The sequence below is a fragment of the Monodon monoceros genome, unplaced genomic scaffold (assembly GCF_005190385.1).
Source record: "Monodon monoceros isolate NGI ecotype Baffin Bay Population unplaced genomic scaffold, NGI_Narwhal_1 Super_Scaffold_5, whole genome shotgun sequence".
In the NCBI taxonomy this organism is placed as follows: domain Eukaryota; kingdom Metazoa; phylum Chordata; class Mammalia; order Artiodactyla; family Monodontidae; genus Monodon; species Monodon monoceros.
The window spans coordinates 89,605,901-89,632,036 of NW_021703782.1; the positions used below are offsets into that span (position 1 = coordinate 89,605,901).

At 45.2% G+C, this 26,136-nt stretch overlaps 1 protein-coding gene across 5 annotated transcripts in view; it reads right to left on the reverse strand.

The window, feature by feature from the left end:
• The window catches only part of PTPN3 (protein tyrosine phosphatase non-receptor type 3), a 110,094-nt gene that overhangs the window by 60,773 nt on the left and 23,185 nt on the right, over positions 1 to 26,136 (reverse strand). For 4 of the 5 annotated variants that reach the window (XM_029202847.1, XM_029202848.1, XM_029202846.1 and 1 more), the window contains exons 2-6: positions 14,132 to 14,286; positions 8,948 to 9,055; positions 8,823 to 8,865; positions 7,099 to 7,177; positions 2,450 to 2,494 (exon numbers count right to left, since the gene is read on the reverse strand). In XM_029202847.1, coding sequence (XP_029058680.1) covers positions 2,450 to 2,494; positions 7,099 to 7,177; positions 8,823 to 8,865; positions 8,948 to 9,055; positions 14,132 to 14,269 — 413 coding nt within the window. In that variant the 5' untranslated portion in view covers positions 14,270 to 14,286. Of the gene's footprint in view, positions 1 to 2,449; positions 2,495 to 7,098; positions 7,178 to 8,822; positions 8,866 to 8,947; positions 9,056 to 14,131; positions 14,287 to 26,136 lie in introns of those variants that run through there. The other variant, XM_029202849.1, reaches the window with a different exon arrangement.

Here is a 26,136-nt window from a genome sequence, read left to right on the forward strand (position 1 = left end):
AAATCCATGAACCCAAGGTTGGATTTGTTTTCCTTCTTTCCTCTTAAGCTCACTGCCCTCCCAAACACCCTGTTTCAGCCAATGACGCCATCTCTGTCATAGTCCAAATCATCCTGGTTGCTCCCTTCTCTCCATTCAGCTACAGATTTCACGGTCTGCCTAGGAGCTCAGCCAACAGATCTGGGGCAGGAATCACTGCCAGGTGGAGGAACACGTGAACAGAAGCAGGAGTGAGGGCTTGCAGGGTTGGGGGGGGACCCAGATTTTAAAAGCATTCTTCCCAGCAACCTTGTGGAAAGTGGAGAAAACATGCAGTTTCCATGGCAGCCCATGAAGTTCCCAAGATATGAGTCACCCCCAGCTCTCTGACTAATCTGGTTGGCTCACCAGCGTTTCCCTTCTGGTCAGCTGTGCTGTGTGCTGGTCCTGAAGTTGCATATAAATATGAAGGTAGCCTTCCCTATCTGAGGGGCCCCATCTTTCAAGTAACCATGTGTTTGTTCTTGCTAGAACTTCTAAATGCAGATATGTCTAGGGATGCTTGCTATATATTCGATCATCTGGAGACCCAGAGAGCCCAAAGGAGGAGCAAACATCAGCATTCACTTTCCTACCAAGATGGGCTTCAATGAAATCTAAGCTGGTGTCCTTGCTACAGGAAGAGCAGGTGAATGGGATTCAGGGAAAAGCTTAGGAGAGTGGCTAAAGGGGTTCAGTCTAGATGGAAGAAACAATCCTATGAGTAAGTCAGGAAGAACAACATTTCCAAAGAATGGTGTAAATAGAAAACTAAAGAACACCATGTTCTTTGACAGATTTCCTCCTTACTCTCCAGGCTTTAGGGTCTCCATCTGTCAGACAAGATCACCTATCTCTTCAGGGAGGAGGGGATGAACAAGACCTTTCAAACCCGGGAGAAACGCTAACTAGATCCACTGAATCTGTCAAGAGATCCACGGCTACTAAGGGCTGGATGCCACCCTGACAGCCCACCACCCCCAGAGAGATGAGGGCCACCTGCAGGCCTGACAAGGATGTCAGGGATCTAAGCCAGGACGTGGCCCTCAACAGGTTTCTACTGATTCACACAGAACAAGGGGCATAAGGAAAAATGAAGACGACCAATTTCTAATACTTGGAGAGCTAGACTGGAAGCTCCCGAGGTAGGGGTAGTGGGCCCAGCCTCACTGGACCAGCACAGTCAGTGCCCATCTCGTAACACGTGCTATTTGCAAAATACGTGTGGGGAAAACAAGTCAGTGTGTAGAAAAGAAAGACACAACTAGTTCTATCACCACGGAAGGCAGCCTGGACCCAGGACAGGGGTGGGTAATTTCAACCTAGAGTTACCCTGAAATATAAGAAGGCTGCCTCAGGAAAGCCCCTCATCCTCTTCCAGCCTTTTTTATAGATTCTGTTCCTGCCAAATCCCTCCTGCTTAAAACTCTCAACAGTGCTCCTCCGCCTGATGGATCCAAGACGCAGGTCTCTGTTTGACAGGAAGAGCCCTCTCTCTCTCTGTTCTGCTGTAGGCCCCCAGCATGTGGCCTCCAATTGGGACTGTGAGGGGGGAGGCGATGTCCTCTCTGCCCAGTGAGATTTAACTCCTCACTTCTCCACCAACCCCAACTCATCACAGCAATCCACACTCTTCACAAAGCTCACGCCGGCATCTCCTTCTCCTAAAACTTATGATGGCTGTGGTCTCCACCGCCCATATTGGTCCCAGTTGCTTCATGAGCTCCTGTCTCATTTCCCCAACCAGACTGCCAGGTCCCTCATGGAAGCACAGTGGAGGCTTCTGAAGACCCTCCTCTGTAGAAGGAAAGAGGGGGTGGGGGGGATGAGAGTAAGACGTGGCTGTTCCCACCCGTTTACCTGCTGCAGTGTCTCCTGTAAGTCAAGAAAAGACTCTGGATTTGGAGAAGGTGGCTCAGGGACCACTGACTTGGAATTTCTCCTCCCTTCCTGAGCCTCTCAGATACTTTGCAGCCACGGAGATGGTCCTGATGCACAAGAAGTGCTGAAGCACGGACGGATGCTCCTGTCTTCCAGCCAAGTTCCCCAGAGAGAAAACGAGTCACCTCTGGGTACTAAGGGGCTCACAGGGGACCTAAATTGGGCTTGATCTGCTTTCCTGGACGAAGCCCATTTTACATTCGGGATCTCTCCTTCCCTCCCTTTAAAGTTTCTCAGGTCTTTACCAGAAAGATAACTGTACCTTCTGTAATAAAATTGAAACAGCATGAAATGAGGTTTGTCAATCCTCAGCTTCTCCAAATCCAGACCAAGCTAGAAACAGATGTCCCAAGCAGGATGCTGCTTTCAACATCCATTCTTTGTTTACATTTAATTTGTTACCAGAAATGTAGGCTCATTCGATTAAACCCAGGAATTTCAGTAGTCTGGGGCGACTGACAGGAAAAGAAGAATGCGAAAGTCTCATTACCTTCCTTCACAAATATCCATCTTCAGTTGTAAGAAATACAAATGCCTATGAAATAATTGTTTGCATTAATTCACAACACTCAAAGTAAAATAAGGCAAAAAAACAATGATGAGTCAAGGACAAGACCTGCACATGTGAAAAACAAAACACACAAAGACATATTTTTGTCTCAAGTATCAGGCACTGTTTAGTACGCTGCAAAGCTACGCCCCTTCTGTAATAATGGCTCGTGAGGCTGCTTTAGTCTCAATGGGTAGTGGCGGGGGGCATTTCCAGCCGGCCTCCCGCCCGCACATGCTGTCTTGGGATGGCTGAGCAAGGATGGACGGGGTGAGAGCAGCCCAAACAACCAGCTGCTGCTGCTGCCAATGAGCGCCCCCGGCCTGGACCTTCCCAGTCAAACTCGGGGTAGCACCAGGACCCACAGGCAGCCCCCCGCACACCGAGGGGCTGCTGTTCTGAACATCTGCACACCTATGTTCCCTCTGTGTGAACTTACTGAGAGGTGGAGCGTCTAGGAAGACACCTCCTTGGCTGGGGTGCAAACACCCAGCTGGGCTTTTTCCTGTGTCCCAGGAACTGTGGGTGCCGGAGCAAAAGCATAGACATCAGCCATCTACAGGCTGCCAGGCCTCCCGGGTGAATCCTGCACTTGTCTGTGAGTTCCCAGCAATGTCGCTTCAAAACCCGGGACTTGATTTGTGGGCAGAACTTGGTAAGTTCTTGGCTAGTCACAGGACCCTCCATCCAGGGAGCAGGAATCACAAGGCATCAACAGTGCTGTGCAGGCCGGGAAGGGCCCTGGAGACCGTTATATTTAGGGACACGGCATACATGTGACACTTGACCTCTGGCTCCCACTCTCTGTTAAAAGCCTGGATTCACACGAGATAGACATTCCAGCATCTGGCCAAGATGACAAAAGGGAAAATTCTTGAAATCCAATACAGATGCAGCAGAAGTGTTCAGGGCCAGGAGAGAGAATTTCGGCAATTTAAACAAACCAGTCTCAATATTCCTTCTAATTTCTATGTTTAAAGGTTAAGGGCGCCAGTGTTTTGAGATGTGAATGCGTCACATGGTATTACAACCCTGTATTTGCACAGTTCTGGGCTGTGTGTGGTACTTCATAACTTATCGCCTCATTTCAGCCTCGTAAGAACTCTGCGGTGGGTACCGCTACCTCCATTTTTTACTGATGAGGATACGGATGCCATATGGGTTATGTGGGGTCAGTTATGTCTTATTTCAAGCTGGACACGCATGCTATGAAAACAATCTGATTATGCTACAAATTTCTTATGCGTCTAATGACTAAAAAGCTTAGGATCCATCTCCTAACTCTGATATTACTTTGACTAATTATCACCAACTACTCCTACCGTGTTGAATGCCAGAGCATCGAGAGATGGTGTGACATACATTTGCTGATTCTCTCTTACTCCAATTTGGAATCTCTATCTTTTCCACCTAGGAGAACATAATTGGTCCTTTCTAGTTTGTTCCTATATTTATCCAAGCTGAAATTCAACTGGAATTAAGTGTTCTCTCCTCCTATAATGCTACTGAGAGAAAGAAGAGAAGGAACAGAATTACAGATAATCCAGTGGTAAATCTGGACTTTCACTGACAAGCGCAGCTAAGTGGAAGGTCTTCCTCGGGATGTAAAGGAGAACGGGAACCTGGAGACCCCTGTTCATCAAATGCTACTTTGTCATATGTTCAGCAACGTTTCTGAGTCAACCCCAGGACATCATACACAAAGAGATCAGAATAGTGGAATGATGCCCCAACTTAGGAGACCTCCTAGGAATCCTGAGAGAGCCTGATTCTGAGACTGCCCGTATATGAAAGTCTGTTTAAAACGGTCTAAATTTATCAGAAACAGCCACTGTGGAAGCTCATAATTAAGGAGACAGTTAGCAGTTAGAATAAAGGAAGTCATTTAAAAGAGATGCTTGTGTGCCTGACTTCAGAAATGTTAACGCTCATTTCTGGAGTGCACCCCAATCCATGACCTCAACTCCAGAAAAAAGCAATAAACGCCTCCCTGCCTAGATCCTTAGTAAACAAACAGCAAAGAACAAACACCACCTCTATACTCCTCCTTTGACCCTTGAGAGCGATCTTTCTTTAAAGGGGAACTTATTTTTGCATAGGCTACAGAGCTGCGGCTTAAAAAAGATACGATGTATAATACTGTACATCAACTATGCTGCAAAAAAAAAAAAAAAAAAAGACACTAAGTGCCAGGAATATAGGCAAAACTCTTCATTAAAGTAAAAACAAAACAATATTTTTTTGAATTAATGGTGGAAGCCTGGCCCAGCCTAAGAAGAAGATCTGAAGGTCCTGGCTACTCCCCAGCTCTGTAGGAGCCACAGGGGTGGCTGCTGCCATGACTCCTGCTGTGTTAAGAGAAATCTGTCGCCCACATCCCGGGAGGTGACAGCTACACTCACTCTACTGCACACTGCGGGGACCACCCATCTTACCGTGGGAGGTTGAGCAGTGGGGTTGAGTGTCAGTCTGGAACTAGTGACTTTTAGGAGGGACACGGACAAACCGAATTTTATCTGGAACTTAGGTAAGAACAAAATTTAGTCTATTATTTGCCTTCAGACAAAATCCGCCTCTCCGTAGTCTCCACCCGCTGGCCGTAATGCTACCACGGAGCACATCTAATTCCCCCTTTCCCATGACAGCACTTGAAAGATCTGAAAGCAGCCCTCATTTCTCCGAGCCTTCTCTCCATCCTGACCTCCCTACCTTTCCTCAGATGTCCCTCAAATGACAGGGAGGCTCAGCAGAAAGAAGCTTTCCTGTGGGGTATGGAAGTAGCGTCCAACGACCGAGAGGGGCCCTGGAGAAGGGCTCCCGGGTTAGGCTGGTGTGAGTGATCCCTTCACTAAGGTACTCTGGCAGCCGCAACCCTAGGGCTGCAGCATCTCAGGGAGGACACAGGGCAATGAGGGACGACCACTGGTTTAGGCAGTGCAGGTCACACTTGGGGTGGGAACCCTTCAGTAGGTAATAAAATCAATTTAATGAGCCTCAAGTGACATTTTAAAAGAAGAAAATAGAAAACTTAAGAGTGCTTTGCAGTTACTATTGTTTCATGAAATGTCTGCTTCAGTAATTTACATGTATCTCTGTAACGCATTACAAAGCAAAATATATTTTTTATTGTGGGGTTATGATTACAAAAAGAACACCACTGGTTAAAAACACACACACAAATATATATATATATATATATATACACACACACACACACACACACACATATAAAATCCATCATGACATTTTTTAAAGCATCCCTTGAAGAGAATTTGATATTCAGTAGTAGCCTGAATATTTCCAGTAGGAAAATCCTGGTGGGGTCATTTCAAACATATTCTCATAGATCATGTCACCACTCTGCATCCACCGGCTTATGAGTTGACCTGTGAGTTGAGTGAGTGTCCTACACTCCCCCTTAGTCCACCAGCATGAAAAGCTGTTATGAGGAAAACTCAAGGCATCACGTGTATGTCCTGTGGTTACCCAATGAGTCATGCAGGACATCTTATACCCGCTTAAAATTTAACCTAATAGTAAACACAAGTCAAATCTCCAACGTCTTCTATTGTAGAGGGAAGAGGTGTACAAAGAAGACAAAATAGTAGTAGACTAATATTTGGCCTTTAAACACATTAAAAGTTAAAATGTGATCGTGTGATTACCATTTTTTTTAAAAAAAGGAAGAAACGAAAGAGCACTTTATGTCCAAGTTAACGTCTCCTCCTTGGTGACGGTCTCATGGCCACGATGGGCACAGGATAGGATTCAATAATCCTGAACATTCATTGCTTTTTTTTCTGGTGGAAGAGTTTCCCTCCCTAAGAAAAACAAACGTTTCAATAATAGAAGGGCTGGCTGTTGCCCTGGGGGGAGGGGAAGGAGAGGCCCAGGGGAGCCTGCAGAGTCCATGTTCAAACAGCAACAACTTTCCTGTACCTGCCCCTCCACTCCAAACACGGGTCCCCATCCAGAAAACCCACGTGCCAGCTCAACACCAGGGCCAGGACCTGCGCCAAGCCCGGAGGGGTAAACAAGTCTCACAGCCCTCTGGCCCTTATCTGTTTCACGGATTACCTGAACCACAGATTCACGGAGGCGGAGGAAAGACACTGACCCGGCCTCCTCTCCTTTGCAGCTCCTACCAACAGGGGATCTGATAGAAAGTTCTCAGTTCAGAGACCTCTCGTTCTCCTAAAGAGCTCAATCCTAGCCCCTCAGAGACACTGCGCTGTTTGACAGGTAGATGACTGTTTTACAAACTTCCTGGTTGCAGTAGCAGAAAATAACTGCGTTCTCTGAACACAGGTGCTCAACATGCAGGGGCAGCTGGACGGAAGGGGAAGGTAGGAGGTGGTGGATGGGAGCGTGCTGGGAATGGCACCAAAATCAGGAGGCTCAAGATGAAAATGAACTCGCCGATTAAAATTTCAATACATGTACCCCCCAATTTTTAGTGGGATCGTAACTGTTGGTGCAGTTATACCCAAGTGAAGTTATCTGGCCACAGTGATAAATTAAAGAGCACATTTTCAGTCGTTACTCATTTTTATATACTAAATAGAAAACTTTAAAAAAAATGTTATTACCTGGTTTGTTCTTGCTGCAGTGTGTTGGGATCAGGTATAAAAAATCTTACTCGAAAATGCAGGGTACAGGGGATACCTCCTACAACATTTTTCAAAAACAAATTAAATTTTCCCTTTAAAAAAGTCAATGTATGTAAGCGGCTACTCTCCCATAAGTGACGCATTTTTCACCAGACCACAGCTTTTTCCATCAATAAAAGGACTAATTTCAAAAAAGGAGTGCATAAGTTAGTCAAGTGTTCAGAAATCTCCAAGTCTACAAGAAGTAAAATATTTTTGCAACATCATCATAAAATGAGGAATAATCTAATTCCTATTACACGTTTAACTTAGGGATGTGTTCAAACAATGCACTCCATTATCTGTATTAGGAACTTTAAAAATCCTTAAATCAATAGATTATACAAAACTCACAAAGAAGTTATCTCCCACATATATGATGATTTCATACTTTTCAAATGTTTTCACGTACCCTCTTGAATTTAAATACCGCCATGACTATAAGTAAGCTAGGCTGCTGTCGACTGCACTGTGTAACAGATTAGCCACCAGGCTTGGAGATGTGACTTGCCTTGGGTCACACAGCCAATGATAACACCAGACTTATAGCACTGAGTCTTTTGATTCTGCATTTTAAAATCATTTTTATACTGCAAAATATTTCATGCTTTTAATGCAAAGTGAATTCTAAAAATGATTAATACAGTAGCAAATATTACACAGCTAATATACTCAAATACGGCTTTCTGCAACAACGCCAAGAGTCCATTTGCTTGCAAGGATAAAATTAGCCCATTTCTTTTGCTGGATGTGGCAACAGGAGAAGATCAGACTGTGTTGCTAAGATCCCATGCTCTTCTTCACATCAATTTCTCTCCTCTCCATCACTCAGTATATATTCACGGGCCCTTTCCAGCACTTTCTGGCTCTGTGAAACTCAAGCTTTTCCCACCCTGCCTCCCTCACTGATCTCCTCTACATTAGTTCATTATGGGCTCCACCCTCCCTTCTCAGTAGTACCCTCTGTCTTTATCTCTGGATTGTATCAAAGACTCTAATGGTGTGTGTGCACCTATGAACGTACCTGTGTACAGGTACCTGGGTACCTGTGGGTGGTTCTGTAACTCTGGGTGCATGTGAGGCTCTGCATGTCGGCCAGGTTTGGGGCATAAGGTGCATAAAGGGGAACAGAGAGCGTGATGTTGGAAAACCAGGTGAAGGGTGCAGTGAGGTGTGGTTCGAAAACCCACCTAACTGGGAATTAACCTACAGCACTGGGATACACTCACGTGTTATGTCTGTGACACTATTTACCCATGCCTTTGTTTCCTGTGAATGGAACTGTGCTGTTGAAAAGGAGAGTGTGTGTGTGTGTGTGTGTGTGTGTGTGTCTTTTCCGTCCTGGCTCTCACACTGGGCTGAAAAAGGCCATCCTTCTTCCCCTTTCTTTCCTATAAAATGAAATGTGGAATTCCTTTGCTCTTAGCTGTCTTCTTTCACCTTTCCCTTTCTTGCCCATATTTGGTGAGGACCCTTGGGGGCTGATCTGGAAGCATCTCTGCTAACTCAGAAGTCAGACAGGGAGAAGTCAGCTTACTCACGTCTCTTGGACCACCTGGAATCCAGGTACCAGATGTTACAGGTACGCTGAGGATTGGAGGAGAGAAATGGGACACGATACACTAATACCTAGTATTCAACCGACATGGGAAGGTCACACCCACCTTTTAACTGCTTCCTGATGGGTTTGCTTGCTTCAAGCCATCTCTGTTGGGTAAGAAAACATAAGATATAAAACCAAACGCAGCGGGGTGGGGGGGGCAGCACGTCTTCAAGGGAGGGTACTCACAGGAGGGTCCACTGAGTCATCACCGTGCTGCAAACCAAAATACTCCTTTTCCGTCACGCCCAAGTAGTTGTAAGCCATATCCAGGAGAACTTGACCAGTATCTTGTTTCTAGGGGAAAAAAATGTCCAGTGGGCAAAATTTTAAAACAAATTAAGAACTGGTGTTTAAAAGTCTTTATTGCAGGCAAGAAGGTGTTAAAACACGCAGAGAGATTTCATGCACACAGGTACGCTACAATAAGAAATATTAATAAGAATTTAATAAATTCCAAATTAAGAAGCCCCACGGAACATATGGAAAGTAGGGCTAAGATAAATATGATTTAAGAGAATGAGATAAATTTAATTTTCTAAGATTCCTTCCTTCCTCTTAGCTGAGATTCCCAAGTGATCATGTCTAAATTGGAAAACTCAGGTATCCCAATGACAGTAAACTCTCCGTGACCTACCCACGGATTATCCACAGCAAAATGTTAATCCTCAGGCGCCATGCAAGTATACACAGGGAGGAAAACTCTACTAACAGCATGAAGGAAGACAGCTAAGAATACGCAAATGCCGTTGGAAATACCCTCCAAGTGATCTGGCAAGGGACACTGGAGGATTATCTGCTTCCCTACTCCCCGGCATCCGAGGTGAGAAGCCAGCGGAGACTTTCAACCACACTTCACGTCCAGAGCAGGACTCAGACACCTTCGCCACTCAGTGTTTTCAGACCGGGCACAGTGCTGGGCGTGGGGACAGAGCCATAACACATGTCCCTTTCCTGCCCTCCTGGAGAGGCCAGCCGTGCAAGCAGCGACCATAACCCGGTGTGTCAAGTGCCAAAGAACACTCGGGGCACAGTGAACACACACAGGACAACACAAACAGGTGACTCAACCTGGGGACAAGGGAAAGCAGTCCCTGACCTGGTTCTGGGAGGCTGACAGGGCTGAGTGCCACGCCCTCCCTCCAGGCGCAGGAGCTAAGAAAAGGCATCAAGCGGACGGCCCAGCACAAAGGCACAGGGGTGGGGAATCGTGAATTCTCCTTTAACAGGCAGACTTCTCGGGAATCCTTTGAACCAAACCATTTAACTTAAGGGCAATGTGAGTCAGAAAGAGACCATGTACAGAACCAGCAAAGGCGGCTTTTCTGATTACCCGATAGCAGATGTACCTGAAAACAGGTCACCATGACCAGGATGAGGAGAATTAGATAACTGTCACTCCCTCCTGCAGCCACTTCTCTGGGACAGTCTCACTTATCTGGCCCACAGTGTGGGAACACAAGGCACCGCCTGTATCCTGAACACATGCCCCTTCCTGCCCCAGGGCCCTGGCTCCCGCTGCTTCCTCCACTTCCCAGGTCACCTCCCATCCCAGGGGAATCAGGACAGTGTGGAAAAGATGACCTGGTCCACATACTCTAAATCATGAGATATTCTCCCTCCAAATTACGAGATACTCTTGATGCAAAGAGCTATCTGCTCCCCTTGTTGAAATTATTATTTGTATGATTTTATATTATGTTTAATATATATTATTAATAACTTTAATCTATTGGGCATCTACAAGGAGCCTGCCACGGTATTCCGCACTTTTTATATATGATCTCCAATCTTCGCAGCCATGTCACATAGCTGTCAACACCATCCCCTGCGCTGATGAGCAAACAGAGAGGCCTCAGAGGCTCCGTGCCCTGTGCTGTCAGCCGACGGATGGTCTGACTGCTTGACTCAGGAGTGTCTGATGCCAGAGTCTGCACGTTACCAGCACACTGCCACTCTCCCCTCTGGAGCGCATAATTCATCCATTCCAGTATCTGCACAACTCACCGAGTTCTCAAAAGGAACTGAAACAAGATACATTTTTGATAAGAATAGCCCTCCCAGCCCGGCGGCGCCTGCCCCACAAGAGGTCATCTCGGCTACATCAGGTCACTGTCCGTGACAGCCTCGCTCTCTGGGTGGAGCTAAGAACAGCTGACGTCCAGGTCAGCTTCCCCGAGGATGGCCGCTCCTGGTCATAAGACGACCTGGGCTGAAGGATCTGAATGCGACAGCGCAAATGACCCCCAGGAGCAGAAACATATAAAGTGACGGAGATTCGAAGTTGCAACCAGGTCCTCAAATTGAAGTTCAGTGTGAGTCAGCCTTGACCAGGCTGCTGGAAGCTTGGGGGGCAGCACAGGCAGCAGTGACAATAACAACGGCATTCGTAACTAAAGATGACTGGGTGCCCACTGAACGCCAGGCACGTGATTATCACTCTGGGCGGATGCCGTCCGCATTCTCCTCTACAGGGCTCATCACTCCTCCTCCTTAGAATACATCCTTACCTGGGATTCTCATTCCCTCTTGGCCTCCCCTTATCGCCCTGGACAGTCCTGCTTGCTCCTCATCCCCCCAACCGTTGAACACCGAACCTCATTCGTATCTTCTCTCTATTCACTTCTCAAGTGATCCTGAAGTACCACATCTACCCTGGTAAGACCCACATATGTATCCCAGCCTAAACCCTTCCCTTAAACTCCTCTTTTGTATACCTAGTGCCATTTCTACGCAGACGAGTAACAGGCATCTCAAACTCACCATGTCCGAAACAGAACCAGTTATTTCTGCCCCCAAACCTGCTCGTCTTGCAGGCTTTCCCATTTCTATAAATTGCAGCTCCATCTTGCCCACTGCTCAGGCCAAAAACCTTGGGAGTCACCTTGAGGCCTCTTTCACATCCCAAATCCCACTGGTTCCACCTTTAAAGTATTTCCAGACTTGGTTTACCCTTAGCCGCATTAACCGCCCTGTCCAATCGTCATGGTCTCTCCCACAGACTAACAGTCTCAGCCCTTGCCCCACCCCCTCCCCCAGTTTAATGTCGACTGAGCATCCAGAGTGATACTTGAGTCAGATCATGTCAGGTCTCTGCCTAAACTCACCAATGCAGAACAGAGCCAGTGCTCAGAATGACCTACAAGGCTCTACACAATCCCCCTATCCCCTCAAGAGGAAAAAAGTTACGTTAAAAAAGTAACAAAACAGGGCTTCCCTGGTGGCGCAGTGGTTGAGAGTCCGCCTGCCGATGCAGGTGGGGACGCGGGTTCATACCCCGGTCTGGGAAGATCCCACATGTCACGGAGAGGCTGGGCCCGTGAGCCATGGCCGCTGAGCCTGCGCGTCCGGAACCTGTGCTCCGCAACGGGAGAGGCCACAGCGGTGAGAGGCCCGCGTACCGCAAAAAACAAACAAACAAACAAAAAAACCACCTATTTTATTACCAAAAAAGTTGGGTTTTTTCTCCAGACTTAAGTGGAAAAGAGGAAAAAATTAACTATTTGCACCCAAATGTTCTGCTGTGACATAGGAAAATGACCAAGTACAGTGTTATATTCCATCCTTTTTATCGGTGTTTTTTCTGTCTGTACCATCTGCTGTGTTCATTTCTCCAAACTCACGTCCACCTTGATGTGGGAGTAGGGGATAATCTTGTCGAAAGGCACATTGGTGCATGTGTGTCTGCTAGCTCACTTGTCCTTCACAATATTTTACAATATTAAAGAAAATCTTTTGAAACGGCTGTTAGGAAAAACAAAACAAAACAACCCATCACCTGTTAACTCTCTGACCTCATCACCTCCTCCCCTCCTCCTTCCTCATTACACTCCAGATGCATGGGCTTCTAGCCTGTTCTGCAACCACACTAAGGGAAGGGGACCCCACCTCAGGGCCTTTGCTCTGCTGTTTCTCCTACCTGGAATGCGCTTCCTCCTGAGAACCACACAGTTCCTCCCCTTACTTCCTTTAGGTCACCTCTGAAATGTCACTGTATTGAGTGAGGTCCTCCTGAATTGCTTCTATAAAATGACAAATGACAACCCCACCCCTTGCCCTGTCCTTAACTTTCCACTTTCCTTATCCCGATTTTTCTTCTAAGTACATAATACCGCCTGACATAGTACACATTTGTTTATGGTCTGTTTCCTCCCTCTAGGATGTAAGCTTTAAAAGGGCAGGCATTTTGCTCTGTTTTGTTCACTGCTGTATTCTTTGTACCCAGAACAAAGCCTGGCATGTAGTAGGTGCTCAGTAAACATGTGCTGAATAAACATTCATGTTCTTGTTGGGAAGAAGATATATGGCTGAGGAATAGCTCCAAGACAGACAACATAAATTTTAACAAAGGAGCCATGTCTAAACTAAGCTGTCAGTTTACAGCAACTGGAAGAGACCTTCGGGGCCTCTACAGAGCAGCCACCGTGCAGCGACTTCATGCACACTGCCCTCTTCTCTTGCCTGCTCAGCCATCAACGTCCACAGTGACCTGCGGTCAGCAGGAGGCAAACTCATGGGTGGGGGAAGACCCCAGCAGGGACCACTTTTTGTCACCCTTCAAATTCTTGTGGCCTTCTAACATCCCCCAGTTGTTCTCCGGTACCCTCTCTTCTCTTTCTGACGCCTTCCATTGCACACTGAATTTTCCAGGCTGGGGCAAATGCTGGCAGCCAATCTGGGGTCGGAGGCGACCCCCTTAGAACTGGTCAGAGGATGGGAGAGACAGGCAAAGGTCACGAACGCCCAGTGGTGATTGGGGAGGGGCGAGGCAGCAGGGACGGCTACTGGTTAGCATCTTACTGCTGACGTAGGACTGGAGACCCCGTTTCTAGCCCTGCCTCTGCTTGAGGTGGGACAAGCCAGGCCCTCCCTGAGCCCTGCCATCTGGGAGGCTAACCATCTCACTACCCTCCAGAAAGGACCCACCATTTACCATTTGCACATTTAATGAGTACCTGCTGTGAGGCAGGTACAGGGGAAACGACACTATTGCCATTCTCCAGGAGCTCACGGTTTGAAGAGTGACATATAACCTGATAATTACAACTACTATTCATGCAATGTGACAGGGGCCCTAATAAAGCATACACAGGGCACCATTATTGGAGAATCAGCCCAGGAAGTCAAAGACGTCACAGAAGCAGTAACATCTAAGACTCACACAGTTCACAAAGAAGAGGGGGGAAGACACGCCTGGTAGAGGTAAGAATATGGACAAAGTTTTTAAGGATATTTCTAGTTCAATCTCAACATACAAGATCTGAGACCTCAAGCTTTTAATTTAAAATAATTTCTCTTCATTTTATAAACCAACAGATGAAAAGTATTTCTTAGGGGCATTAATTCAGAAAAAATTAAATTTGGAGAACTCACATTAACTTTAAAGGTCTGTACCAAGCCATCTAGAAAGCAGACACTGCAGATGACTTCGGATCGAGTTTTCTCTTTGGGTAATTCTGAGGTGCGTATGTTATTAATTCTTCCACCGAACGCACGTAACCGGGAGGTCATAACTATCGTTGAATAACCTGTAACAGAAGACACACATGGTTAGCTCTGATGTGCAAATTACCAGTTCCATGTGAACATACCTCCCATTCCATCCATCCCTCACCTGTCTGCCTTGACCCTCACAAAACTGTCTGAAGACCTCAGATAAATGAGAGCCAGATAACGGACCATGTTTCCATCTGAGTTTCGACTTCTAAGCAGCTTTAAACAATATTTATTGCTCAATTATAACACGTTCAGAGAATTATATGGCTTATTTGTGTCTTATTATCTCCCTGGTCTAAATCTTCTAAATTTATATTTCCCAGGTTTTAAATTTGTTCATGTTTTACAACTTTATATATTTGTGTATTACACCTCTAAGGTTTTACAGAACTAAATGTGATGCAAAAATGATTTAAAATATGCAGATATTTATTGATCAATTAGACTACATTAAGAACATCTATTCATTCAAAGACTATTTAAAAAAAAAAAGACCCACAGAGATGTTTGTAATATATAACTACAAAGAATATATAAAGAGCTACGACAAATCAAAAAGAGAAAAAACAAACAACTAGGTAGAAAACGGGAACATTAGCTGTCAAAGGAATGCAAACTGAAACCTCAAAGCAACAGAACCACACCCCCACCAGAATGGCTGTGATGAAATCCAACAAAACCGAGGGTTGGCCATGGTGTGGAGTAACTGGAACTCTCAGGCACTGCTGATGAGGATGTAAATTAGTGCAGCTACTTTGGAAAACTGTTCGGCAGTACCTACGAGAGCTGAACATATGCACATTCTGTGAAATAATTCCACTCTTAGGCATATTCCCAACAGAAAAGTATACATTTATCCATTAGAAGACATGCATAAGAATTTTCATAACAGCTCCAAATTGTAAAAGACCCAACAGAACGAATAAACTGTGTTGGAGTCCCACCATGCATGACTACACAGCAAAGGAAATAAATGAACTACTGTGACACACAACACGAACTCCTCTAGCGTTGTGTTGAGCAAAAGCATCCAAGACTCAACAGATGACCTGTATGCGTGATTCCATCTACGTAAAGTTCAGAATAGGCAAAACTAATCAACAGAAGACAGGACAGCAGTTACCTCTGCATGTAGTGACTGGGGGGTGTCCAGGGGTCTTCTGGGATGCTTATAATTCCATCTCTTAATTGGGGTGCTAATAACACTGGTATACTCACTTTGTGAAAATCCACCAAGCTCTACCCTTATGATTTGTGCTCTTCTTTTGTATGTATATTTCAACAAAGTTTACTTTAAAAATACATGAACGGAGAGGGAATTAGAGAGCAGTTTAAAAATCTGAGCATGGTATATTAGGGAACAGTAATGAAAGCGGTTTTATCAATGAATGCAATTGTGAAGTGTTAGACTAACAGACTAAAGCGGTATGCAACCAAGCACGTGGTCACTTCGTGCCGGCGGGAGGGATAAGGGTCCAGGCCAGCTCCTCAGCTTAGGAACGGAGGTGTCAATCTGACAAGACTGGGTGGAAGAGCAGATAAAGATGAAGGACTTAAGAGCAATCTAATGTTCTTTTAAAAATCAATTCTCTGTCAACTTTCTATGATGAGCCGGGCCTTTGCACATGCTGTTCCTTCTGCCTGGGAAGCTCTTTCTGCTTTTCTTCACCTGAGAACTCCTACTCAGGCCTCAGTGCTTGGCACAAGGATCACCTCCTCGGGGAAGCCTTCCCTGGCGTCCCTAACGACTCATACATTTGTCATAGGCTCCCTACGGTGCTCATCATAATTTCACATTTATAACTGATGATGTATTTAAAATCTGCTTCTGCCGCTAGAAGCTGAGCTTCACGAGGGCAGGAACTGGGTCTGGGTTTGCTCACTGCACCTCCAATACCTAGCTCTGGTAGGCACTCAATAAATATCTGAATGAGTCAATGAATAAAATGAAATATGAAGCCAAGACTGATAGTCTGGAAAAAAATAGTACAACCTGATAGACAAACTTGGGTTGGTGGGAACAGGCAGGACAAAAGGATGGGATGAGAGTGGAGGCTTCAATTAGAACACAGAGTGGTGGTGTCCCATAGACCAATGCCCCTCACACTGTAACGTGCACACAGATCACTTGGGGATCTTGTTAAGATGCAACCTTGAACGCAAGCAGGTCTGGGTGGGGCCTGAGAACCTGCATTTCTCGGACCCCCTGGGTGATGCCAAAGCTGCTGATCCAGGGTCCGCACTGTGAAGGGCAGTCACACACAGCCAGAAAAGCAGCACCAATATGTCAGGGCAGGGCCAGAGATCAAGATCCGGAAATCAGAAGCAAGGAAGGTATGAGGACAAAGCTCACTAGAGGCCTGAGGAGAGTCGAGCCTCAGGGAACCACAGAAGCACAGCTTAGCTGCAGGCACTGAAAACACAGAGGGGATGAAGCTATGTAGAAGATACACCCAGGACAGAAGGGCACCCTTGGCCCCTAATCCTATTTCAGAGGCTCCAAGAAAACCTCCCTGCTTCTGCAGATGGGGATAGGAAACCTCAAATATTAATAAAAAAGATTCCTGGGACTGGCAGTGGAAGGGAACTTGTTGTCACTTACAAAATTCCACCCACGCCACCACCCCCACCTTGCCCTTTCCAAGGAAAATGTCATCAGAAGCAGGGATGCATTTTCTGAGTAAGACCAAAAGTTATCAAAAGACAACAAATGTGTTCCATAATGCTTTAACTACACTGAATTTGAAATGTCAAATTTATTCTTTAGTCCTTGTCTGAAGAATTTCGGGTGGGTTATAAAATTTTTTTTAAAGATATAATAGGACAATTTCAAGTGTGGTTCTTAGTGGGAGGTGGACATCAGAATTACCTGGAGAGCTTTCAGAAAATATGCCTGTCCCTGCCCCGCCCACAGATGGTGATTCAGCATTCTGGGGTGTGGTGTAGAATGACATTCCTTTTGGGAAGCCCTCTAAGGAAGGGCCAGGCCTGCATTGGCTAGAGAAGTGGAGCGGGTTTTCAGGGAACCTCAGGGTGGTGTTTCAGCTGGTGGGACTTAGAACACAGTCAACCCTCCATATCCAAGGGTTCCATGTCCTTGGATTCAACCAACCACGGATCAAAACTATTCAGGAAAAAAAAATCCCAGAAAGTTGGAAAAAGCAAAACTTGAATTTGCCATGAGCCTACAACTACTTACATAGCATTTATGTCATACTTACAACGATTTACTTAGCATTTACACTGCATTATAATTAATCTAGAGATGATTTAAAGTATATGAAAGTATGTGCATAGGTTATATGCAAATACTATGCCACTATATATAAGGGACTTAAGCATCCTTAGATTTTGGTGTCCAAGGTTGGCAGGGGGCGGGGCCTGGAACCAATCCCCTTCAGATAACTGAGGGACAACTGTATAGGTTCCGCAAAATCTGAGCCATTCAGAGGGTATACATGCAAGACTTGGGCAGTTGCTCAGAGCAGCTAAAACTGAGAGCAAATCACATCACAACCCTGGACAGACAAAAAACCAAGGGTGATTTCAAACAGGAGCCTCCAAATGAAAGTCACATGGGCTGACACGGCAAAGGTAGGGCTGATTTTCACACTGCTCTCACCTGAGCAGCTCTGTGTCCAGTGCCAGCATGTGTACCCGTGGGAACTTACTAACTTAACCAGGGTTAATGGTGTTCCCAGTGAGATCCTGTAGCCATCTGCTGACAAACTCAAGTAGACCAGCAACCCAGAAGAGACCTACTTTTTCCTCCTCACATGATCTCTGATTGTTACATAAAGGGCTTGGGACCCAACAACATCATAATTTGGTTATTTCACATCATAATTTGGTTATTTCATGAAAGTTGCAGAAACATTCTCCCCACAATTATTCCCAAAGCAAACCTTAATGAGAGCGAGCCTGATGCTGAATAACCACATAATTGAGTCATGTGGTGTTTTCCGATTGCCTTGAAATTTTATCTTAAACAATCCGGTCAGGACAATGGATGATGACTAACAAGCCCTGTTTCCTGTACCGTGGCAATTAGGGAACTTGAGGTTTCTATGGCTTCCTTTATAAGCCTCTTAATTCTAAACAAAGCGACAACCCAACCAGGAACACACTGGCCTGTCCAACCACAGGTGATTTCACCTGCCGCTGATGCACTTTACAACATGGAAGCCCAGCGGGTTCTTTGCGTTAAGAAACAAACAAACAAACACACACACACAGCAGTTACAGCTTTAGAAACTGTTTTGCACAATAACAACAGAGGTTCTACTGTGACTGTAGTTTTTAACAAAGATTATACTTGCAAAACATTACAGACCTAGGCAATATCTCAGTGCAATGGGATGGTGGGAGCCCACTACATGCCACGAGCCATAGGATCACCATGTGTAAATACCTACACAATGTGACACATACCACTCAATAGAAGGCATTTTTAAACAATCTGCTGTATACTGACTTACGATTTCAAATCCATGCTGTGAAAGCTTGTTTCAGACAAAGTGTGGTTTGAACTTGTTTTGAATAGCCTGTTTTGATGAACTGGCTTTGAAGTTGGCTATTAGGACTTTCTTATCCAACTCTCGGACCTGTAGTGGACAGGACCATCATGTCACTGACACTAGAGTAACAGCTTGGTGGCCATCACATGATGGACTAAACATGAAGAGGTTGACCAGCAACTCAAGAGTGTTCGGCCTGGGCAAAGCTACTCTTCGCTGATCTAAATAGCTCTCCAAAGGTCTTGAGACACCTGCTCCTGCCAGGCCCAGGCCACTTTTGGTCAACAGCGATGTTAAACAGTGCAGCAGTCTCAGGAAGAAAAGGGACATCTGTTCCTGCCTTGGCGAGGCTACTCCTCATAGGCAGTGGTGCCAGCCACGTAACGGTTCCTGGAATAATAACCTTCGGACCAGTCCACCCTGCCTGGCAACACTGGTGCAATCGCCCATAAGCTACATGCCCCAGAGGTGAGGGACCTAACCCAGCAGCTTTTGGTTGGAAGGATGAACTCTACGAGAACCACCTCCTAGAAAGGGACATCTCAACTAAACTTGGAAGTTTTCTTTCATCTCCCCATTGCCTGGAACAACAGTGTAATCACTGTGCCGTTGGTTTGCAGTATGTTCTTTCTTTCTTGGCTTATTAAGAGACATCAACCGTATGAATGAAAAACGTTGCCTGCCCTATAAGTGAACTAAGGATGTTGCAGCCATCAAGCCACTATAGCTGCCCCTGAAGGTGAGCCCTGAGGGAACTCAGGATGGAGACAAACGGGGCTGCCCACTGCCAGGCGCTCAGCCACCGCAGCCACCCTCAACGGGTGCACCCAACGGTTAGGGAACTCTGGATGGGAAAGAACTGGATATGGCCCTAAAGAGCTAAGGTGCGTATCAAAGGAATGATTTCGATGAGCCCGGACTCCTGCATCTTCCCATACATAGAAAAGCGCTAAATTCCTTAATTTGAGATATCTGGTTTTCTTTAATGAACAGTTTGAAGTTCCGAATACTTGGTCACTGCTGAAAAAACTCCCTATATATCCTGCTCCTCCCTTACCTCTTCAGAACAGTCCCTCAGGGCTATCTGAGAGGCTGCCTGCTGGGCTCTAAGTCCTCAGAAAGTCTGCCAAATAAAACATAATGCTCAACTTTTAGGTTGTGCATTTTTTTTCAGTCAACATCCTGTATGCTATTGGCTTGTGACATATTAAAAATTGTAATTCCCACAGCGAACACATGATAAATAAATTATCCGTAAAGACAGCCTCCGTCTCTGAGCATAATTTGCCCAAACTAACAAACAAACAAAAACAATGCTAAGCTTCCAGGGCCATCAGGCGCTGACTGTAGGTTCTGGATTTTGTAGCGCCATCCTGATTTCAAATACTTACAGACATACTGTACTAGTGTTTCCCGTAGTTGTTGTAGATGTGATATACCTGTCAGCTACTTTACCAACTCAATGGACCCTGAAGCAGGAGCCCACTGCCCGGGGCATGGGTGCCCTCCTGGTCAGGGTTGGCTCACAAGGCTTCTATCACTTGCCCTGGAGCCCGAGACAGGGAAGAAGTGATGCTTTGTTTCCTGAGGGTCTACAGGCTGATCTGGGGACCTTTGTTTTTTCACAAGCCAATGAACCACAGGCAGGAAGAAGGGAGGGTAGTAGTCTTCTCCACTAGAGAAAGTCAGAAAGCAACCCAACTCCATTTTGATCATTTCAAAAAGAAGTGTTAAAGTTATTTCCTACCCTTGTTTTTAAGAATAAGAGCTAGATCTCTAACTCAAGAGTGCAAAAGTTTCAGTTAGGAAAAAAAAAAAAAGAACAAAGCAGTCCTGATTTTAAAACACCTAATTTGTGAGTAGACCACACAAATGAGCCACAGCTGGCTCCCTACAGGAATCAACCTGAACCATCCTCAAGCTGACCTAGGCCAATGCTACCACCTAGTGACCACCAGAGGAACACACTTCACCTCCTAGCATGACTTTCTGCTTTCCTCCCTCTTCCTCAAGGGAAACATGGATAGTTATGCTTTCTCGTTTATCATCCACGTGTCAGCTCATTTTAAAAGTCTCCCAGAATATATAAGGCCTTCTCTGTCACCCAATTCCCTCCCTTTCCCTAGTGAACTCAGGAGAGCGTTCTTCCCTTTTTTTTTTTCTTTTTTTGGCTATTTATGAGCCCCAACAGATGTCTGATCAGCAGAAGACGGATCTCTAGATGGAAAAATAATAAACATTCATATACAATCAGCCATGCTAGGCGGCGGACTCAGATTATGAGCTTCTCAAATACCAGTATGTAATGTATTTAAGATAAATGTTTTATTTGTTTAGCTGCTAATACCACTATTGCTTCCTCCTCCTTTTCGCTGTGAACACAGCAGCTGGGCTGCATCATGGGCTAACCGAGTCTGGGCTGGGGTGGGGCCAGCAGGGGCCTTAATAACCACTCGCATCACTCCCGACCACGCCGCATGCTGACAGGAAAACCACCACTTTCCGGTTCTTGGCTGCACCTCCCACGAGGCCAGCTTCTAAGTTCCAATCTGTTCTTAACCTGGGCCTAAGCGTTCCTTACACCCTGCTGAAGTAAGTAATTAGGGGGTATTCCCTCCTAAAGATAAAACTTACAAACATCTGGATGGGGATTTATCATTTATCAAGCACTAGATCAAGATTAGATCAAACTGCAAGAATGTATACTTAATATTTAAGTTGCTAAAACAGAAAGAGTGATTAAAAGGAGACTCTTTTTAACCAGAGACTTAAATTAAACTTTAGTGTACTTAAGAATCATCTGGGGAGCTTGTTAAAATACAGATTCTTGGGCTTCCCTGGCGGCGCAGTGGTTGAGAGTCCGCCTGCCGATGCAGGGGACCTGAGTTCGTGCCCCGGTCCGGGAAGATCCCACATGCCACGGAGCGGCTGGGTCCGTGAGCCATGGCTGCTGAGCCTGCGCGTCTGGAGCCTGTGCTCCGCAACGGGAGAGGCCACAACAGTGAGAGGCCCTCGTACGGCAAAAAAAAAAAAATATACAGATTCTTGGGTACCACCCACAGAGATTCTGGTTTAGTAAGAACCCAGGAGACTGCATTTTAAAACTTGCAATTTTTTTTGAGCTTAGAGAAAAGCTGCAAGAAAAATGAAACTCCTGTACATCCCCACTGGCCTGGATTCAACTTAACATTTTGTCACATATGCTTTCTCTCTCTCCCCTGCACGTACACATACCACACCCCCAAAGCTTTCTAATGAACACTTGAAAGTTGTAGCTATCATGCCCCTTTACCTCTAAATATTTTAGCAGGTATCTCCCAGGAACAAGGACATTTCATAACCACAGTACAGTTATCAAATTGAGGAAATTTAACATCAATAAAGCACTTATAGTCCATGCTAAAATTTTGAAAATTGTTCTGATGGTGTCCCTTTATTTCTTTCCTCCTGATCCAAGATCCCAACCAGGACCTTGCCTTGCTTTAGTTGTCAGGTAGAAACTGCATCTGTAATAAGCATCCCAAGGGGACACTGATGCAGGGTGTCTGAGCACCAAGGCAGTGGAAAACTCTTAATCAGATACTTCCTTTCAGTTTTGACCGTCTGTACCTACAGTCAGGGGCTTGGTTAGGTCAGCACCCCATGTCAGTTTTCCCATCTATATTACAAGTCTCTTCCCAGAGGCAAAGAGGGTTGTCTATAGCTTAGCTGCCCCATCACTCTGGGGAAGCACTTCCTTAAGGCAATGTTGAAATAACAGACTCCAGTCTATGTGCTGGTGCTGGAATTAGTGCTGTGGTCATAACAGAGGAAGAAAGCAACATGAAAATAAATTCGGTTCAGAAGGGATTCTGTCATGTGATATTTTCTAACCAGACGTCTCCATTTGTTCAAATTAGTTCACGTCTCTCACAGACAGCAATTCTTAACAATTCATAATATCCAAGTTATAAAAAAAGACCATAGTGCCTTCTGTTATGCACACTCTCATAAGCGGGTGACAGTCAACTACCACTGTCTTAAGGAAGAAGAGAAAAAGATATACATGCATTTTGTATGATTTATTAGCTTTGCAAATGTTAATAAAACTCACTCCAACTAATTAAAAACTGGTGATTTTAGTTCATCTGTGACATGCCCATATCTTAAAAAAACGATTTCACTTTATTAATTTTACATTATGTGCAGTTGATAACCATAGTACCATACAACTGGTACACGGAATTTAATATTCATCATGACTATAATTTTTGTAACTGTATCAACACTACCTTCTGCCATTTTTTTCCCGCTTACTTGGCTTTAATTTCCAAAGTACAACACTGCATAATAACACAAAGATAAATATTCTAACTTATTTTAAAAACTAGTTTAGAATGTAAACATAATCACTACTGAATACTTACTAAATTAGAAAAATCTATTCATTAAGGGAGGTATTTTCATGTTGCTAATTCAATGGTAAAGCCAATAAACTAATTTGTCCTGGGCCTATACACCGAAAAAATTTTAAATAACATCTTTAAAGCTTTAAGCCTGCTAATTAATACAATAATCACAGCTGACAATGGAAGTGCTGGTGCACAAGACTTATTTTTAATTTGGGTATGCATATATAAAAGTATTTAATGCCTTTTATTTAGAAAAAATGCTTCCGTGAATGCATTCATGAGTTTTTAACTCTGACTTCACATTATTCACCGCATGGGAGAAAATGCTCACACAAGTCTCCTTAACACCACAGCTTAATACCCAAATTATCCTGCAATTATTAATCCTTCTTTTTCTAGTTCAGTTTTATTTTTTAATTGAAGTATAGTTGATTTACAATGTTGTGCTAGTTTCAGGTGTACAGCACAGTGATTCAGTAATACATACATATACACACACACACACACACACACACACATATTCTTTTTCAGGTTCTTTTCTCATATAGGTTATTACAAAAATTGAGTAGAGTTACCTGTGCTATATATACAGTAGGTCCTTGTTGTTTATTTTATATATAGCAGTGTATATATGTTAATCCCAACCTCCTAATTTATCCCTCCCCCACCCCTGCAATTATTAATCCTAATACTCCAGAAGTACCATCTTGGGATCAAATCCTTTACTCCATAGAGCCGGTAACTTGCCCAGGGAGTGGACCTCCAACCGGTAGCCCCTGAGAAGCAGGGAGGGGTAATCTGTAGGATCAGTTGTGTTCCAATGAGACCTGTAATTAGCGCCCTTGCTCTCGTACAACTTCAAAATGTCAAATAGTTTTCTTATTATGGAGTTGGGTTTATTTATAGGCTCGACACCATGACACTTGCAAAACTGACCAAAGAAAAGTTATACTTGATACCGGGAGGATAACAAGAAGTAGTTTTAAGCTCCCTGAAGGGCAAGACTAAGAGTGCTGTGGGAGCTGCAGGCATTTCGGGACAGAGGTGATGTTTCTATAAAGAGAAGCCAACCTCTGACGACGACCCGCGAGCTGAGTGTCCAGGGCTGTGATGAGAAGCCGCCTAGCACCTGAAACACAGAGTTTGCTCCTAGGCGACCAGAGAATACGTTCGACCTGTGAGGACGTTAAATGACGTCATCACCTTCTTTTCTTTCCTCTTTCTTGAAGTACCACCGAGGAAAAAAGCACAAATCCCAAGTGTAAGAGTGCTGCTCTCAAGAAGGCTGGAGCAGCTGCCTCACACCCCTTCCAAACATGATGCCCCCTCCCGGGGACCAGCCTCCCAAATTTTAACACCATTTTCATGAGATTTTTTAAATGAGATTTTTAGAAGTTTAAAAAAAATGTTTAGGGAAAGGTTATCATGGTGTAGTGTTAAACCACGTATTTCACAGGACCCAAGCCTTCTGGAGCCACTTCTCCACGCACGTGGACGCTTCACTGGGGAGAAATGAGAAGGGCTGTGTCCCAGTCTCCCCACCCCGAGCGTGTCTGAACAGTGACTGGTCAACTCCCCCGTTAACGTACCACATCAGTGAACCCAGAAACTTCAGAGGCCAGCAAGCCCGCCTCTTGCTGGAAGAAGAGAGGGGACATCTGCCAGCTGTTGAGGGACTGAACCAAACCACGCTGGGGGAGAAGACTTGTGGGACCTACCACCAGACAAGCTGTCAACAGCCTCCAAGCCAAATCCCTGCATGGGACTAGGACCACAGTTTCACAGACCCATCCATCTTGTTTATGATTCCTTCCAGCTTTTGTTATTACTTTGGCAGGAGTTCCGTACCTTTTACTCACTCAGTATTTACTTACTGGGCACCTGCTCTGGGCCAGGCCGAGGAAGAAGGGTGAGGGAAGGCACAGATGCCTGGAGTTTCGAGTTCTAAGGGGGTTGAAAGCCCAGGGTGCCAGGGGAACAGCAGGAAGGCTCCCGACCCAAGCCAGGCAGGCTGGGGTGGGTGGCGGGACCAGCACACAAAGGCTCCATGGGGAAGCTTGCAGGATAAAGGGAAACTAGCCGGGTAGAAGCAGTGGCAGTCCAGAAACTGCACACTACATGTGCAAAGGCCAGGAGGGGAAATACATGCACGTTTTAGGAACCCCACAGAAACAGATTTATTAGTCGGAGTGTCTGAGGAATAACTGAAATCCTAGAGAAATCTGAGGGAGGAGACTAGGTTCTTCAAATATCCAGGATGTCACACAGAAGGGGAATTAGGATATGGTGTGAGGCTGTGGGAAGGTCAGCCTCAGTGGAATCAAGCAGAAATGTGGGCTGGAACCCCAGCTTACACTTACCAGCTGTGTGAACTTAACAGAGATCACTCACCCTCCCTGAGACTCAGTGTCCTTATCTATAGAAAGGTGGAAATTCTGTTTTCCAAGGTTGTTTTAAGCACTGAAGGTAACATGTGTGCATACTAACCGGCACTAGCAGGGCCCGATCAACGGTGCTTATTACTACTACCAAGATTAGACTGACTGTTTCAGACCCCAAGGGTTCAATAGGTGGAAGATGGAAGGAAAAAACAAAACAAAACAAAAAAACCAGAAGGAAGACCTTTTGAACACTCAGGGCTGCACAAATATGGAAGGGACTGCCTTGGGAGAGAGGGAGCTCCCCGTCACTAGAGGTGATCAAGCAGAGGAGGTGGATATGGCCCTTGGTGAGTAAGTTGCAGAGGGCAGGCTGGCACTGGAAGGGGTAGGAGAGATGAGCTTCCAGCTTCCAGGACCAAGATTCTATTATGACTTCTGTTTCGACAGTGCCAAAACCCACTCAAAGTGGCACTGTCCAAAACTGGATTTCTAAAATGGATTTCTCATGGGAAATAATTCTAAATGGATACCTCCATCTTGGGAAAAAAACTAAAATGGCCCATCAAACTATGAAATAGAGGGTAAAACAATAT